This window comes from Corvus hawaiiensis, chromosome 24 (genome assembly GCF_020740725.1).
Source record: "Corvus hawaiiensis isolate bCorHaw1 chromosome 24, bCorHaw1.pri.cur, whole genome shotgun sequence".
NCBI classification, from domain to species: Eukaryota; Metazoa; Chordata; class Aves; order Passeriformes; family Corvidae; genus Corvus; species Corvus hawaiiensis.
Window position 1 is genome coordinate 911,919 of NC_063236.1, and position 17,249 is coordinate 929,167.

The following is a 17,249-nucleotide window of genomic DNA, read 5'->3' on the forward strand; positions in this document are numbered from 1 at the left end:
ACGAGGGGGTCCCGGAGGGACGGGTTGGGGCATTTGGGGAGGGACACGGGGGTCCTGGGGGGACAGGGAGGGGGATTTGGGGATCGGGGGGGACACGGGGGTCCTGGGGGGGGGGGGGGTTGGAAGGTTTGGGGAGAGACACGGGGGTCCTGGCACGGGGTGGGTTGGGGGATTTAGGGCTCGGGGGGAGACCTGGGGGGGGGGGGGGGGGAATTGGGGCATTTGGGGAGGGGCACGTTTGGGGGGAAGGTTGGAGGATTTGGGGTCGAGGGAGAGGGAACAGGCTGGGGAGTCTGGGGAGGGACACGGGGTCCTCAAGGGGTGGCCATGGGGGATTTAAGGGTCGGGGGGGATGCGGGGCTTCTGGGGGGGAGGAGTGGGTTGGGGCATTTGGGGAGGGGCACGGGGGTCCCGGCGCGGGCCGGGCGGGGGTGCGGGGGTCCGGTCAGTGCGGGAGGGCCCTGCCGGGGCCGGGGGGGTCCCGGCACACCTCGCGGAAGGCGTTGCGCAGCAGGACGTAGGGGAAGCAGCTCTCCAGCATGTCCAGCGTCAGGAAGGACGATTCGGCCACGATCTGCCGGCCGAAGGGGGAGGGGGGGGGGCGGTTGGGTCAGGGCACCCCCCTCTTCCTCCCGACCTCCCCGCGGCCCCCCCGCCCCGGCTCCAGGTTGGAATATTTGCATTTCAATTGCTCCGAGCCGGGCCGGGCGCTCCTGGAATACCAATCCCGCCGGGGGGCCGGGGGGCGAGACCCCCACCCCCGGCATTCCAGGCCCCCCCCCGACATTCCAGGCCCCCCCCCCCGACATTCCAGGCCCCCCCCCCGACATTCCAGGCCCCCCCCCCCCCCTCGGCATTCCAGCCGCTTCCGGGGGGGTCGGAGATGGATGCGCCTCCCCCCCCCCCCGGACCCAACCGGAGCCCACTCGGGTACAGCCCAGAGCCCACCCAGGGGGACATCAGGACCCACCCAGGGGACACCCCAGAGCCCTCCCAAGGGGGACCTCACCCCAAAGCCCACCCAGAAGGGCCCCTCAGGGGCTGTGCCCACCCAGGGCCACCCCAGAGCCCCCCGGAGCCCTCACCAGGTGCAGCAGCAGCACGAGGGAGTCGCGGTTCCGCGCCCGCACCTTGTCCGGCTCCTGGCCCAGCTGCAGGAGGCTGACCGAGGCCAGCTGGGGACAGGGACGGTCAGTGCGGGGACAGGGATCCCGCGGGGACAGGGACAGCCCCCGGGGAGGGGACAGGGCCAGGCTCACCAGCAGGAACTCCTTCAGGTGGGTCTCGATGTTCTTGTTGTGGACGGTGAAGAGCGCGGCCGAGACCTGGACGATGGCCTTGGCCAGGCAGTGCAGGTTGTTGTTGTAGCCTGGGGACACCGCGGGGACACCGGCAGGTTGGGGACACGGGTTGGGCACACAGAAAGGTGGGGACACAGGAAGATTGAGGATTCAGGAAGGTTGGGGACACAGGAGGGTTGGGGACCAGCCAGAGTCTCCACTGTGCCCACGTCCCTCCGTGGCAGTCGCAGTGTCCCCGTGTCCCCCCCAAACCCTCTGCTGTGACAATGGGACGGTGACAACCCCCAGCACACAGGACATGGGGACACGGGGACATGGGGACACGGGGACAGCCCTCACCGTCCAGCTCGGGGTTGTAGAGGGACGCGGGGTCAGCGGCCAGCTGGGGCAGGGACACGGCCACGAACACCAGGAGCAGGCAGGACACCTTGTAATCCTCCTCGGGGGACGAGCCCTCTGCAGAGGCAGGGGACAGCCCGGTGACAGGGGGCTCCCAGGGGACAGCCCGGTGACAGGGGGCTCCCAGGGGACACCGGCAGCCCCTCCGTGTCCCCAGAGTCCCCCCGGACCTGTCCTGTTGCCGGCCAGGGCAGTGACCAGCGCCGGGTCCACCTCGCACGGGATCCCCGCGGCCGAGGCCAGCTCGAAGATGCTCAGGGTGACCTGGGGACACGGGGACAGGGGGGACACGCGATGCCACCCGGTGCCACACGGCTGGGCGGGCCCGAGGGCCCCCCCCCCGTGCCCCTGTCCCCACCTGGATGTCGGTGTCGGGGGTCACCACGTCCGCCAGGCACTCGATGGGGCCCATCAGGAAGGGGCAGTGCTGGGAGAACGCCTGGAAAGGGGAAAGGGGGGGGGTCAGGGGGGCCCTGTGGGGTCGGGGGTCCCACGGGGGGGGGTCCCGTGCTCTGGGCGTGCCCCTTGGGGGGCTCCCACCTCCCTGAGGCCCTGCTGGGCCATGGCGCGGAAGCTCAGGATCTCCCAATGATGGTCATGCGCTTCAGGACGTTCTCGGCCGCTGCGGGGGGACACGCGTGGGACGGAGGTGTGACACGGGTGGCACAGGTGGCACCCGCGTGTGGCACCCCCTGTCCCCACTCACAGGTCAGGCGGGACAGCAGCGCCGGCCTCTGCTCGGCCCTGCAGCAGCGCAGCTGCACCAGCGTGTCCATGTTCTCGGCCACCAGCTTCTGCGGGGACATGGGGACACTGGGACACTGGGGACACTGGGGACATGGGGACACTGGGGGACATGGGGACACTGGGGGGAAATGGGGACACTGGGGGACATGGGGACACTGGGGACACTGGGGACATGGGGACACTGGGGGACATGGGGACACTGGGGGGAAATGGGGACACTGGGGGACATGGGGACACTGGGGACACTGGGGACATGGGGACACTGGGGACATGGGGGACATGGGGACACTGGGGACAGTGGGGACACTGGGGGATATGGGGATACTAGGGACATGGGGACATGGGGACACTGGGGGACATGGGGGACATGGGGACACTGGGGACACTGGGGGACATGGGGACATGGGGACATGGGGACACTGGGGATATGAGGGACCCTGCGGGACTCAGCACCTCTGACCCTCGCACAAAGCCCAAGGGACAGGCAGGGACGGGGTTGGGGTGGCCCCAGGGTGGCCCTGCCTGCCCTGTCACGGTCCCCAGCCCTCTGATCCCTGTCCCAGCCCACTGTCCCCTGTCCCCAGCCCCCCCCGTACCTTCAGCTCGGTGACCTGGGACCCCACGTGCCACATCAGGTTCTCGCTCAGGAACTTCATCCCGTAGGGCCCGATGAGCTCGGCCAGCGCCCGCATCTCTGCGGGAGGGGACAGGGTGGGGACCCCCGCGGGGACAGGGGAGGTGACAAATCCCCCAGACCCCCCCCCCAGACCCCACCTGAGATGTCGGAGAACTCGGCGGCGCTGAACGGGGGCTGCTCCTCGCGGGGCACCGTGGTGAAGGCCTGGAGGGCCGGGGACAGGAGCACGGCCCCGGTGCTGGCCTGGCGCAGCAGGGCCTCCAGGTACCTGCGGGCACGGGGACACGGCGCTGTCACCTCCGGGAGTGCCACCCAGGGGAATGCCACCCGTGGCACCGCGACCCACAGCAACAGGACCCGGGATCAGGGCACTGGGTGGGGATTTGGGGGCTGGGGACAGGCTCAGGGCACTGGGGACAGGCTCAGGGCACTGGGGTGGGGATTTGGGGGCTGGGGACAGACTCAGGGCACTGGGATGGGGATTTGGGGGCTGGGGACAGGCTCAGGGCACTGGGATCCGGATTTGGGCACTGGGACAGGCTCAGGGCACTGGGATCGGGATGGTGCTGAAGGGACCACGAGCTGCTGCCCCATGACCCCACAGCAGCGTCACCCACCCCCGTCCCCGTGTCCCCAGCCCCGCGGGGGACACGCACCAGTCCGTGTAGATGGCGGTCAGCGTGGGCTGCCCGCTGGCATCGCGGGGGTGGCTCTGCTGCAGCAGCACCGCGCGGAGCAGCCGCCCCGTGTCCAGTGCCACCAACTGTCCCAGCCGCTGCACCAGCCCCATGTAGGCCCCCAGCCCCGCCAGCACCTCCGAGGGCCGGGCCACCTCCTGCGTGGCCTGGCTGTAGCCAGCCATGGCCACGATGGCCCTGGGGGGACACGAGGGCGGTGAGGGACGCGCTGTGCGTCCCCTCGGCCCCGCTCGGCCCCGGCGCGGCCCCGGTGCATCCCCACCTGGTCAGGCGCGTCTCCAGGTGGCTGCTCAGGTACTCGGCCGGTGTCACCTTGTGCCCAAAGACGGTGAAGTTGGGGACATGGTTGAGGCTCAGGGACAGCTCAGCCAGGGTCAGGTGCAGCTTGTCCATGCTGGGGGGACAACCATGGTGTGACCACACGGGGACAATCCGCGTCCCCTGGGGACAATCATACCCACACCGTGCCCACACCCAAGCTCTGGTGGCCTCATCAGGCACACCGTGACCCCGTGGGGACAGTCCTGCCCCGGGTGACGCTCACTTGGTGGTCAGCGTCCGGTCACGCCGTTGGCTCTCTGTCCCCGGCTTGTCCCTGTCGGGGTCCCCTTTGCGGGGCGGCTGCTTCGGGGTTTTCTTGCCGCGGGCTCTGCTGATGGTGGCTGCGCAGTGCTTGGGCAGCAGCTGAGGGGTGGGGACAGGCTCATGGGGACGTGGGGACACCCCAAATGGGGTCACCAGGGCCACAGGCCACCGTCCCCCAGGGCTGGGTTGGGGGAATGCCCTGCCAGGTTTTGCTCCCGTGGAGAAACTTCCCCATCCCGAAGGTTTGGTGGAGACAGAAGGACAAGGGGACAGAGAGGCCACGGAGACCCCAAAAGCCACAGAGACCCCAGAACCCCTGAAGACCCCAAAGGCCACAGAGATCCTCAAGCTGATGGAGACCTTGAGGTGGTGGAGACCCAAAAAGCCAGAGGGATCCTGAAGGTGATAAAACCCCCAAAGCCCTGGATCCCCCAAAGGCCACTGAAGCCCCAAAGCTCCTGGAGACCCCAAAACTCCTGAAGCTCCCAAAGGCCACTGAGCCCCCGAGGTTGTGGAGACCCCAAAGGCCACCAAAATCCCAAAGGCCCTGAAGCCCCCAAGGGTCACCAATCCCCCCAAAAGTCCCAGACCCCCTGGACCCCCCTGAGCCCCCCGAAGGTCCCAGAGCCCCCTGAAGTTCCCAGACCCCCCTGAGCCCCCCAGACCCTCCGGATCCCCCTGTCGGGACCTGCTGGCTCAGGTTGTGCTGCTCGGCGCAGGCATCCAGGACGCAGCCGCTGCCCACCCGCGCCAGCTCCTCCAGGAATTTGTGGCAGAGCCCCAGCGCCGCCGCCTCCAGCTGCGGGTACTGGGAGGGGACACCGGGACCCCTCAGAGCCGGGGACACGGCCAGGGGACCCCCCCCGGGGTGTCACCCACCTCCTCGGGGCACATGGGGTGCGGGCAGCGCGAGAAGTGGGCGCAGAGCAGGGGGAAGGCGATGGTGAAGCGGAGCATGGACGGCTCCTCCAGCGTCACCGCGAACATCCGCTCCAGGGGCCGGGGGTAGAAACTGCGGGACAGGGCGGGGACAGGGGGATGGAGGGGGAAAAGGGGTGGGAAAAGGGGAGATGGGGCGGGAAAAGGGGGTACAGGGACGGGAAAAGGGCAGGGAAATGGGGATGGGGTGGGACAAGGGTGGGAAAAGGGTGGAAAAAGGGGTGGGGTGGGAGAAGGGGGTACAGGGTGGGAAAAGGGCAGGAAAAAGGGGTATGGGGTGGGAAAAGAGGGTACAGGGGCAGGAAAAGGGCAGAGAAAGGGGGTAGAAGGGGGGTCAGGAAAAGGGGCAGGAGAGGGGCCGAAATGGGGTAGGGAGTGGAGGAAGGGGGTACAGGGGTGGGAAAAGGGAAGGAAAATGGGATGGGGAGTGGGAAAAGGGGGTACAGGGGCACGAGAGGGGCAGGAGAAGGGGGACAGGGGCTCACCAGAGGTGGGACAGGTCGGAGACCTCATCCAGCAGCTCCTCGGGCTGGTCCAGTAGGCGCGTGTGGAACACCACGAGGTTCATGACGCGTCCCACGTCCCCGTTGGAGACCAGCGGCAGCGCCGCCTTCGCCACGCTCGTGTAGGCCTGGGGACAGAGGTGGGGACAGCGGGGACAGCGGGGACAGGGACAGGGTCAGGGGACAGGGACAGGGACAGGGACAGGGACAGGGGATGTGGGGACAGGGACAGGGTCAGGGGACAGGGTCAGGGACATGGGATGGGGGGACAGGGTCAGGGTCAGGGGACATGGGGACAGGGACAGGGGATGTGGGGACAGGGACAGGGGATGTGGGGACAGGGGATGGGGGGACAGGGACAGGGTCAGGGGATGTGGGGACAAGGATGGGGACGGCAGGGACAGGGGAGGAATGGGATTGGCACAGGGATGGGAACAAAGGTGGAGATTGGGATGGGGACAGGGACAGCAGGGGGACAGGGCCAGGGCCAGGGCCACCACCTGGAGCCGGAACCAGTCGAGGCGCAGGGCGGTGAAGTCAAACTGCTCCTTGTCATCCACTGCGGGGACAGAGGGACGTGGGGACGGGGCTGGGGGGTGGCAGTGCCACCACAGGGTGGAGCCGCCACCCCTCGGGGTACCCAGCACGGCCCGGGCTCCCGGGACAGCGGGGACACGGGGAGGGGACATTCGGGGCTGGGAGGGGACACGGCCGCACCTTCTTTGGCAGAGAGAGCCGAGAGGGAGCTGACGAAGGACGAGAGGATCACGGACTCCTCCTCGGGACACACCGAGAGGTTCTGGGGGGACACGGGCGGGCTCAGGGGACAGGGGCAGCCCGGAGGAGGCTCAGGGGACAGGGCCACCCCCCCCCCCCCGCGGGTACCTGGATGACGTCGCTGAGCACGAGCGCGTCGAAGCGGGCCAGGTACTGCCGGTTGGTACCGGCCCAGGACCCGCCGGTGCCGCCGCACCAGCGCCCGCAGCTGCTCCAGCGCGAACAGCAGCTCCGCGATGCGGCTGCGCCAGGGGGGCCATTAGAGACCCCCCCCCAAACACTCCGGACTCTGCCAGTGCCCCCCGAATCCCCCCCGAATCCCCCCAAAACCACTGAACGTCCTCGAGGCTCCACAGAACCTCTCGGACCCCCCCGAACCGCCCCAGTGCCCCCCCGAACCTCTCTGAGTTCCCCCAGGGGCTCCCAACCCCCCTCCCCGAGCCCCTCTGAACTCCCCCGGACCCCCGGACCCCGCCCGGACCCTCCCGGCTGAGCCCCCCAAGCCCGCCCGTCCCACGCCCGGGGTGTCCCTGCGGGTGTCCCCTCCCTGTCCCCACCTGTCGGCGAAGTCCTCGGGGCTCTTGGTCTTGGTGGCGTGCTCGGCGTGCCGCGACAGCCAGCTCACCTCGTCGCGACACAGCGACAGGGCCACGAACACCAGCAGGGCCTGGGGGGGTTGGCGAGGGGGTCGGGGGGAGCCCGGGAAGCCCCCGGACCCACCGTGAACCACCAGGGATGGGCAGAGCCCGGCACGCATCCCCCGCACCCAAATCCTGTGCCCACCCCCTGAACCCCAAATCCAGCACCCCAAATCCTGTGCCCACCCCCTGCATCCCAAACCCCGCACCCCAAACCCTGTGCCCACCCCCTGCACCCCTAATCCAGCACCCCAAACCCTGTGCCCACCCCCTGCACCCCAAACCCCGCACCCCAAACCCTGTGCCCACCCCCTGAACCCCAAATCCAGCACCCCAAACCCTTTTCCCACCCCTCCACCCCTAATCCAGCACCGCCCCACCCCACACCCCAAATCCTGTTCCCATTCCCCTGTATCCCAAATCCTACAACCCCACACCCCCTAAACTCCCCAAAACCCCCAAAGCGCAAGCCCCAAACCCCGCACACACAACGCCCCGCACCCCAAAATCCCCCCAAAATCTCCCAAACCCCCCCGGCCGCACCTTGGGCCCCAGCAGCCCCGGCTGATCCTCCAGCAGCGCCACGAGCTCCCGCACAGCCCCGCGCAGGAACGAGCGGCGGCCCCGGTGCAGCGCCGGGCTGGGGGGGCCAGGAAGGGTTTGGGGGGTCACTGTGGGTCTCGGGGGTTGTGGGGGGTGGGGACGATCCGGGGGGAGCAGGGTGAGGGGACAGAACCCCCCCGCAGGAATGGGAGGGGACCCCGGATGGTGACTCTGTGGGGATTTGGGGGGGTCAGGATGGGGAGCGAGAGGGGGATCAGGGTCAGGGCCACCCAACCGAGCCCCCTGGCCACCCCCAGGGGACAGCACGGGTGAAATCGGGGCACCCCCAATCTCCGCCCGGGGTCCGAGACCCCCCCCAGGACCCCCCGTGTTTTGGGGGCGCCCCGGACCCCCGGGACCCTCCCCAGCCTCCCCCAGCCCCGCTGGCCCCGCTGGCCCCGCTGGCCTCAGACCTGTGAGCCACCGCGTGGTCCCGGCACTCCTTGACATCGGCCACGCGCTTCCCGTACCTGGGGAGGGACACCTGGCACAGCCCTGGGGGACCCCCGGGCACCCCCGGAGCCCCCTGGGTACAGCCCCCAGACCCTGCTACCCCCCGGGCACCTGGGAGACCCCCAGGAGACCCCCCGAGCACTCCCAAAGCCCCCTGAACAGCGCCCAGCCCCCCTTGGCACCCTCCAGAGCCCCCGGCCCCGCTCCCTGTGAAGCCCCCAGACCCTGGCACCGGCTGTGCCACCCCCCGGGGGGGGTCCTCACCCCTTGAGCCCCCCCAGCAGCTCCTCGGTGACCTTGTGCACGGCGATGGCCTCGTCGCGCAGGAGGGTGACAAAGAGGGTGCCCTGCAGCGCCTGGCGCCACAGCTCCTGGCACGGGGGGGGCGGCGGCCAGAGCCCCCGGGCACACCAGGAACCCCACTGCGGGGACAGCCTCGCGTCAGGGACCCCCGGCGCCGGGGGGACCCCAAAACGGGGAGCGGGGGGTGGGGACAGTGCCCAGGAGGGGTTGGGGAGCCGCGGGCAGTGCCAGCACTCACGGATGATCCAGCGCTCCATCACCTCCAGGGACAGGTACTCACAGGCCATCTGGGGACACCGGTGTCACCACGCCACTGTCCCCTGACCCTTCCCAGTGCCTGTCACTGTCCCCATCTCCCTGTGTCCCCATATCCCTCAGTCCCCAATGTGCCGGTGTCACTCACTCTGTCACAGGTGGCCGGGCTCAGCATGTCCCCATACCCCATACCCCATGTCCCCATACCCCGTGTCCCCATGTCCCCATACCCCATGTCCCCATACCCCATACCCCATGTCCCCATACCCCATGTCCCCATGTCCCCATGTCCCCATACCCCCATGTCCCGTACCCCATACCCCCTGTCCCCGTGCCACTCACGCTGTCGCAGGTGGCCGGGCTCAGCATGTCCCCATACCCCATGTCCCCATACCCCATACCCCATGTCCTTATGTCCCCATACCCCGTGTCCCCATGTCCCCATACCCCGTGTCCCCATGTCCCCATGACCCCATAGCCCCTGTCCCCATGTCCCCATACCCCCGTGTCCCCATGTCCCCATGTCCCCATGTCCCCATGTCCCCATGTCCCCATACCCCGTGTCCCCGTGACCCCATACCCCATGTCCCCATGTCCCCATACCTCATGTCCCCATGACCCCATAGCCCGTGTCCCCGTGCCACTCACGCTGTCGCACGTGGCCGGGCTCAGCATGTCCCCGGCGGGTCCCAGCAGGCTCAGGAGCTGCTCCCGCCGCCACTGCTCTGCATCCTGGCAGCGCCGCGCCAACGGCGCCCGCAGCGACAGCAGCGCGCTGCTCACGGCCTGCCACGGGGACACGGCGGCGCTGGGGACACCGGCCCGGGCGGGGGGTGGCCCTGCCGGTCACCGGGGACCCCCGACCCACCTTGGTGTGGGGCCCGAACTCCTCGGGCAGCTTCTTGAGGGGGTGCTCGTACTCCAGCACCATCTGCGCCAGGCGGGCGAAGCCGGGCTCGCTGCCGGGGACACGGGGACACGTTGGGGACAGCCCCGAGGAGGGCACGGCCTTGGGGACAGCCCCGGGCCTGGCCCCGGAGGGACACGGTGCTGGCGGCAGCCCCGGTGGGGACACAGACGTGGGGACACGGTGCTGGGGACACGGTGCTGGGGACAGCCCCGGTGGGGACACGCTGGGGACACGGTGCTGGGGACGCAGCGTTGGGGACAGCCCGGGTGGGGACACGGTGCTGGGGATACAGCGTTGGGGACACGGTGCTGGGGACAGCCCCGGTGGGGACACGGTGCTGGGGACACAGCGTTGGGGACAGCCCCGGAGCCACCCCCGCAGGGCCGCGGCGTTGGGGACATCCCCGGTGGGGACAGCGGTGGCACCTGGCGCCGTGGCTCATCTCGTGCGCGCAGTGGTAGAGCCCCAGCAGCAGCCGCCGCTCCTCGGTGCGCGCCAGCAGCAGCACCAGCGACACGTAGGTGACAACCAGGTCCAGGTAGCCCTTGGTGAAGTCGTAGTTGATGTGCTGGCGGGGAGGAGACAGCCGTGAGCGCGGCGGGGACGGCGGGGACACCCCAGGGTGGGTCCCCGCGGGCGGCACTCACGATGTCGAAGAAGCACTGGCTGGCGTCGATGGTGTTGAGCAGCTCGTACACGTGGTCCTGGCGGCGAGGGGACAGCGCCGCGTGTCACCGCCGTGTCCCCGGCTCTGGGTGACCCTCCCTGTCCCCTCTGTCCCCCCCCCGGCTCACCCGGAACTCCAGCACGTCCAGGAAGGTGTGGTAGAACGGTGCCAGCACCCGCACGATGTCCCCCTTGTCCCTGTGCACTGGCCCCAGGTGCTGCTGCAGGGGACAGCGGCGTGGGTGGCACGGGGGGGACACCGCGGTGGGGGTGGCACCGGGGGGACGCGCGGGGAGCGGTGAGAAAAGGGGACATCCAGGGTGAGGTGACAGTGGGGACACCCAGGGAGGGGGTGGCACGGGGGGGGACACCCAGGGAGAAGTGACAGAGGGACACGCAGGGTGGGGTGGCACAAGGGGGGCACGGAGGGGGGTGGAAAATCCCACAGGGAGTGGGGACACGGTGGGTGGGGACACGGGGACAGCGGGGACAAGGGGACACTCACGGTGCTGCTCCGCACGTCCAGGTGCGGGAATTTCTTCTGGATGAACTTGGCCGAGGCCTCCATGGCCTTGTCCCCAAGGAAAGGCGGCCGCGTGCGGGGGTCCGAGCACGTCTGGGGGACCCCGCGATCAGAACCCCTCCCCCCCCAAACTGACCCCAAAAACTCCTTCCCGGGATGGGACACCCCAAAATCCCCCTGCAGAAAAGAGCTTCTCCCCCCAAACCCCCCCAAACCCCTCTCGGGCTGGATCCCCCCCCAAAAACCCGCCCTGCCCCAACCCTCCCTGGGCTGGGACCCCCCAAACCCCCCCTGTCCAAGCCCCTCCTTGACCAGGGACCCCCCAATCCCCCCCCCGTCCAAGCCCCTCCCTGACCAGGAGGTCAAAACCCCCCTAAAACCCCTCCTGGGCCGTCCCCCTCCCCAAATTCCCCCACCCCCCCCCGGTCCCCACAGCCCTTTGGCTGCTCCCCATCAGCAGCCGGAGGGGGTTGGGGACCCCCCGCGTGTCCCCCCAGGACCCCCCACCCACCTTTTTGATGTGGTAGACGCGCACGAGGACCCCCGGCCGCGCTCGTTGAGCAGCGTCAGCTTCTCAGCCAGTTTGTCCCCGTACACCGAGGGCAGGGACATGGTGGCACCCCGGTGGCACCCCCGTGTCACCCCCACGGTCCCCAAAAGGCCCCAAGCCCCAACTTCCCCTTCCTGGGCTGGGCCCGGCCGCGCTGGGGCCACCGGGGCCACGTGACAGCGCTGCCACCACCCCGTGACACCGCGGGGGACATGGGCGGGGGACACCGGGTGTGGGGGACAACAACACCGTGGGGGACAACAACACCGTGGGGGACAACACCGTGGGGGACACCAGTGTCGGCCGATGCCAGCACTGCCTGACACCGTGGGTGGCATCTGGGTGACACTGCTGATGGGTGACACCATGACGGGTGACACCACTGATGGCCGATGCCACCATCAGCCCCATCTGGGGCCGTGACAGCCCCACTCCAGGCCCATATATCGGTGCTGGGGCCCTCATATTGGGGTCAGGGCCCTCATATTGGGGTCAGGGCCCTTATACCGGTGTCAGGGCCTTCATATCGGTTTCTGGGCCTTACAGCGCTTCCTGGGCTCATACAGAACCAATTCGAGCTCATACAGAACCAATCCGCTCCCGTTTGTCCCATTTTGGTCCGCTCACCCCCATTTGGTCCCATTTATCCCCAAACTGATCGCATAGATCCCAAATCAGGGACCCAATCAGGGCTCGTTTTATTCCCAGTCGGGGCCCATTTAAGCCCAGTCTGCTCCCGTACAGCCCAACCCGGCTCCGTAGAACCCCAATCCGGGCCTGTTTGACCCCAATTGGGGCCGATTTAGCCCAAATTTTCCCGCTCTCCCGTTGCCACGACGACGGCGCGCGGCGCCCCCCAGCGGCGCGGAGGACCCGGAAGCAGCTCCCGTTGCCGCGGTAACGGCGACGCTGCCGAGAGACGGAACCGGCACCGAAGGAACCGAACCGGGACAGAACCGGCACCGCTGGGACGGGACAGGAACCGAACCAGCCCCGCTGGACCGAACCGGGACAGAACCGGCACCGCTGGGACGGGACAGGAACCGAACCAGCCCCGCTGGGACCGAACCGGGACAGAACTGGGACCGCTGGGACGGGACAGGAACCGAACCAGCGCCGCTGGGACCGAACCGGGACAGAACCGGCACCGCTGGGACGGGACAGGAACCGAACCAGCCCCGCTGGGACCGAACTGGGACAGAACCGGGACCGCTGGGACCAAACTGTGGCCGGTGAGACCGAACCGGGACTGAGCCGGGCCCGGTAGGATCGAACCGCGGCCGGGCCGTGCCCGGTGGGACAGGACCGGGACCGGGCCGTGCCGGGTGATACCGGGCCGTGCCCGGCGGTCCCGCCCCATGGAGCCCGACGCGCTCGTGCAGTGCCCGTACGACCGGAGCCACCAGGTGCGCGTGTGCCGCCTGCCCTATCACCTGGTGCGCTGCCAGCAGGTGCGCGGGGGACACACCGGGACCGGGGGGGCACCGGGACATGGGGGACACCGGGATCTGGAGGGACACACCGGGACCGGGGGGGCACCGGGACATAGGGGGACACCGGGACCTGGGGGGGCACCGGGACTTGGGGGGGACACACCGGGACCTGGGGGGACACCGGGACCGGGGGGGACACACCGGGATATGGGGGGACACCGGGATCTGGAGGCACACACCGGGACATGGGGGGGGACACCGGGACATGGGGGGGACACCGGGACCTGGAGGGACACACCGGGACCTGGGGGGGCACCGGGACTTGGGGGGGGGACACCGGGACCTGGGGACACACCGGGACCTGGGGGGGACACACCGGGACCTGGGGGACACCGGGACATGGGGGACACCGGGACATGGGGGGGACACACCGGGACATGGGGGCACCGGGACCTGGGGGGACACCGGGACCTGGGGGGGACACACCGGGACATGGGGGGGACACCGGGACCTGGGGGGCACCGGGACCTGGGAGCGGGGCTGGAGACCGGGGCCTGCCAGGGATCGGGCCCCGTTTTGAGGTCCAGGACCTGCCCTGATCGAAGTCTTTGTGGGTCTGGGGTCGCGGGGAATTTGGGTTGGGGTTCAGGACCTGACAGGTGAGGGGTCGGGGTCCGTTTTGGGGTCCAGGACCTGCCGGGGGGAGGCCTGAGGGTCTGGGGTCCGCGGGGGGTTTGGGGTTAGGGGTCCAGGACCTGTCAGGGGGTCGGGGTCTGTGAGGGTCTGGGGTCCGCGGGGGGTTTGGGGTTGGGGGTCCAGGGCGTGCTGGGGGTCGCGGTCGGTGTCCCCCCCCCCAGTCCCCCCTGTCCCCCCCAGAACAACCCGCAGGTGTCCCGCACCTTGGCCACGTGTCCCTTCAACGCTCGCCACCGCGTCCCCCGCGGCCACCTGCGCAGCCACGTCACCTCCTGCCCCGACAAACTCCCGCTCGAGCTGCCCCCAGGTACGCGGTGTCCCCCCCCCGGGTGTCCCCAGCTGTCCCCAGCTGTGTCCCCCCCTCACCTCTGTCCCCGCAGACCCCGAGGACGCGGCCGGGGAGCCCCCCTCGCCTGGCAGCCCCCCCCGTGCCGGGAGGACTGGGACGCAGGTGAGGGTCCCCAAGTGTCCCCAGAGCCCCCCCGGTGTCCCCCCGGGGCTGGCACGTCCCCGTCGTGTCCTCACGGTGTCCCCGTCGTGTCCCCTGCGCAGAGCTGAGCGAGCTGCAGCTGGAGGAGCCCCCCCCGTTCATCCTGCAGGTCACCAAGGGGGATCTGCCCACCCCCTGCTACAGGTGGGACCCGGGGACAGGGGTGTCACCCCCCCGAGTGCCACTCGGGTGTGTGTGAGTGTCCCCAAGTGCCACGCTCAGCTGTCTGTGTGTCCCCAAGTGCCACACTCAGCTGTGTGAGTGTCTCCAGGTGTCACAGCCGTGTCTGTGTGTCCCCAGGTGTCACACTCAGCTGTGTGAGTGTCCCCAAGTGCCACACTCAGGTGTGTGAGTGTCCCCACGTGCCACACTCAGCTGTCTGTGTGTCCCCAAGTGTCACACTCAGCTGTGTGACTGTTCCCAAGTGCCACACTCAGGTGTCCCCCCAGGGCACCTGCACTGACCCCCCCCGCCCCTCTCGCCCCCAGCTCCGACCCCGCCACCCCCTCGGAGCGGCTGTCACCGAGGAAATCCCGGCCGGCGACAGCGGGACCCCGCCCGGGGACAGCACGGCCCAGGACGGCGGCAGCGGGAGGGGGCTCCTCCAAGGGCCGGGGGGGTCCTGGGGGCCGGGAGGGGGCTCGGAGCCGGAGGGGCCCCTCCGGCTTTTAAATATTTTCGGAAATAAAATCGCTACAAGTCCCCGCGGTGTCCCCCGCAGCCCGGAGGGGGGGGGGGGGGGGGGCGGTGGGAGGGGGGACAGGAGACACGCGGGGGTGGGAACGCGGGGATCCCCACCCTGCCCTGGCCTGGTCCTGTCCCTCCCGGGCCTGGCAGTGTCCCTGTCACCCCCCCGGTGTCACCCTGCCACCCCCCCTCGATGTGTCCCCGTCACTCCCTGTCCCGTCCCCCACCTCCCCGCATTCCCTTTCCCTCCGATCCGGCGCTCCCAGGAGGAATTTTGGGCTCGGGGGGGGGCTATTTTGGGGCCTCTTGCGCAAGCCCCCCCCTCGCGCTCGGGGTACTGGGCCAGGGGACCCCGCCCTGGGGGGCGGACAAGGGGGACCCCACCCTGGGGGAGGGGGGACAACAGGGGGGTCCCCACCCTGGGGGGCCGTGACGGGGGTGGGATCCCCTGCCCCCCACCCTGGGAATCCTTCCCAAAAATTGTCACAGCGCCATCCCCATCCCTGGGACCCCCCGGGACCCCCACCGGGACCCTCGGGAGGGGGGAGATCCCCACCCCCCTCCCCAAATTCCTCCTCCCTCCGGCGGGATCGCTCCGGGCCCCCCCCCGCGCCGGGAGCTGCGCTCAGCTCGGAGCCACCGGATTTGGGGCGGAAAACGTGGAAATGGGAATTTCTGTGTCATCGGCACCGCCACCCGCCACCCCCGCGGCGCGCCCCGACACCTCCGGACCCCGGGATCCGCCCCCCTCCCGCCTGGATTTGGGGGAAAACGCCTTTTTCTCCCCTTTTTTCCCCCCTTTTCCAGGGGTTCACCCCGAGGGCAGCACAGGGTCCGGCGCGGGGGGAGCGGGGGGCGCTCTGGAAGGCTCTGGAATTGTGGAGAATTCCGGGATCGCAGCAGCTGCGGGGCGGGATTCGGGATTCGGGATTCCCACCCCCGCCCCGGATCCCAACATCTGGCAACAGCTGCGCCTCCCGAGCCCGTCCCCTTTCCCGCATTCCCCATCCCCATCCCGATCCCAACGCGGAGCCCTCACCCCGGGATCGCTCCCTCCCTTCCCTGGGCTTATCCCGCTCGTTTTTTCCCCAAAATCCTTTTTTTAAACCCTTTATTGGGAATTTTCCACCCCTCCCAGCTCCACGTGGAGAACCAGGACGCTCCCAGCGGGATTTATCCGCTCGCCCCAACCCAAATCCCACCCCACGCCTCAGGTGGGACCCCCCCCCAAATCCCACCCAGCTCCGGACGGGGTTCAGGATGGATTTTTCCAGCTTTTTCCAGCTTTTTCCAGCTTTTTCCAGCTTTCCCTGACCCCTCTCCCTGCGTGTCCTGGCCCTGGCCGGGAGTTTTCCTGCGAGGGTGGATCCGGGCGGGGCTGGAAAACGGGATCGCCGTCACCGTGTGGGAAAAAACAGGCGGATCCCGCTTTTCCACCAATTTTTCGTGGCGATTTTCCCTCTCCCCGGAGCCTTCCCCGGGCCTGCTCCCGCCGGGAATTCCCCGGGCAGGGAGGATCCGGAATGTTCTGGTGGCATCCCCCGATCTCTGTCACCCCGTTGTCACCTTTGTTGTCCCACTTCCCCCCCAAATCCTGGAGGAATTCTGCCCGTGGCACATTTGGGGTGATTTCCCGTTTTTTTGGCATCATCCCGGGGGTTTTTAACGACTTCTCCCCGTCCTGGCCTGGACAGGGATGGAGATCCCAGATTTTGGGGCTGCTGGGACCCCCCAAAAGAGCCCTAGGGTTCCTCGAGGCAGGAGTTTGGGGGAAAAACATGGAACACCCCAAAAACCAACACTTTCACCCCAAAACAGCGAGGGAAGGGGAGTCCCCCCCAAATCCCTTCCTGCTGCCGCAGCAGGAAAATCCCAGGATTTGGCCCCAAAATGCCCTGTGATGGATTGCAGGGGGATCACCCCAAATGGGGGGGGGGGGGGTGGGAAGGGTCACAAGAGGGGTGACCCCAAATGAGGACGTGGGGATGTGGGGACACCAGGGATATGGGGACACGGGGACATGGGGACACGGAGAGATGGGATAAGAGGACATGGGGACACAGAGACATGGGGACACAGGGATATGGGGACATGGGGATATGGGGACACGGGGATATGGGGATATGGGGATATAGGGACATGGAGACATGGGTTCATGGGGATATGGGGACATGGAATATGGGGACATGGGAATATGGGGACACGGAGAGATGGGATAAGAGGACATGGGGATATGGGGACACGGGGACACGGGGACATGGGGGGACACAGGGACATGGGGACACGGGGACATGGGGACGTGGAGAGATGGGGACATGGGGATATGGGGACATGGAGAGATGGAACATGGGATATGGGGACATGGGGATATGGGATAAGAGGACATGGGGATATGGGGACACGGGGACACGGGGACATGGGGGGACACAGGGACATGGGGACACGGGGACATGGGT

The 17,249-nt window shown here is 68.8% G+C and overlaps 2 protein-coding genes across 2 annotated transcripts; one reads left to right on the top strand and one right to left on the bottom strand.

Annotated features, from left to right (window-relative positions):
* Positions 1-405: 405 nt before the first annotated feature.
* Positions 406-11,600, bottom strand: NCKAP1L (NCK associated protein 1 like). Its single transcript, XM_048327439.1, is given in 35 exon segments — positions 406-574; positions 1,086-1,175; positions 1,260-1,369; positions 1,641-1,757; positions 1,871-1,964; positions 2,059-2,139; positions 2,241-2,284; positions 2,287-2,322; positions 2,407-2,494; positions 3,044-3,141; positions 3,222-3,352; positions 3,741-3,959; positions 4,045-4,176; positions 4,327-4,466; positions 5,056-5,175; positions 5,247-5,379; positions 5,792-5,937; positions 6,310-6,368; positions 6,527-6,608; positions 6,695-6,748; positions 6,750-6,828; positions 7,144-7,253; positions 7,768-7,864; positions 8,241-8,297; positions 8,545-8,666; positions 8,668-8,702; positions 8,822-8,870; positions 9,487-9,624; positions 9,707-9,797; positions 10,174-10,316; positions 10,396-10,452; positions 10,543-10,635; positions 10,920-11,030; positions 11,449-11,483; positions 11,486-11,600. Coding segments are annotated over 35 exon segments (3,384 nt in total). The 5' UTR covers positions 11,550-11,600; the 3' UTR covers positions 406-445.
* On the top strand, positions 11,577-14,785 carry GTSF1 (gametocyte specific factor 1). Its single transcript, XM_048327612.1, has 5 exons — positions 11,577-12,938; positions 13,797-13,923; positions 13,997-14,067; positions 14,169-14,250; positions 14,595-14,785. The coding sequence occupies exons 1-4, from the start codon at positions 12,846-12,848 to the stop codon at positions 14,172-14,174; spliced, it is 297 nt and encodes a 98-aa protein (XP_048183569.1). The 5' UTR covers positions 11,577-12,845; the 3' UTR covers positions 14,175-14,250; positions 14,595-14,785.
* The last annotated feature ends 2,464 nt before the right edge of the window (positions 14,786-17,249 follow it).

Coding starts and splice junctions, on each gene's coding strand:
- GTSF1 (XM_048327612.1), top strand. CDS start 12,846: ATGGAGCCCGACGCGCTCGTGCAGTGCCCGTACGACCGGAGCCACCAG. Junction 12,939..13,796: donor ACCTGGTGCGCTGCCAGCAG/GTGCGCGGGGGA, acceptor TGTCCCCCCCAG/AACAACCCGCAGGTGTCCCG. Junction 13,924..13,996: donor CCCGCTCGAGCTGCCCCCAG/GTACGCGGTGTC, acceptor CTGTCCCCGCAG/ACCCCGAGGACGCGGCCGGG.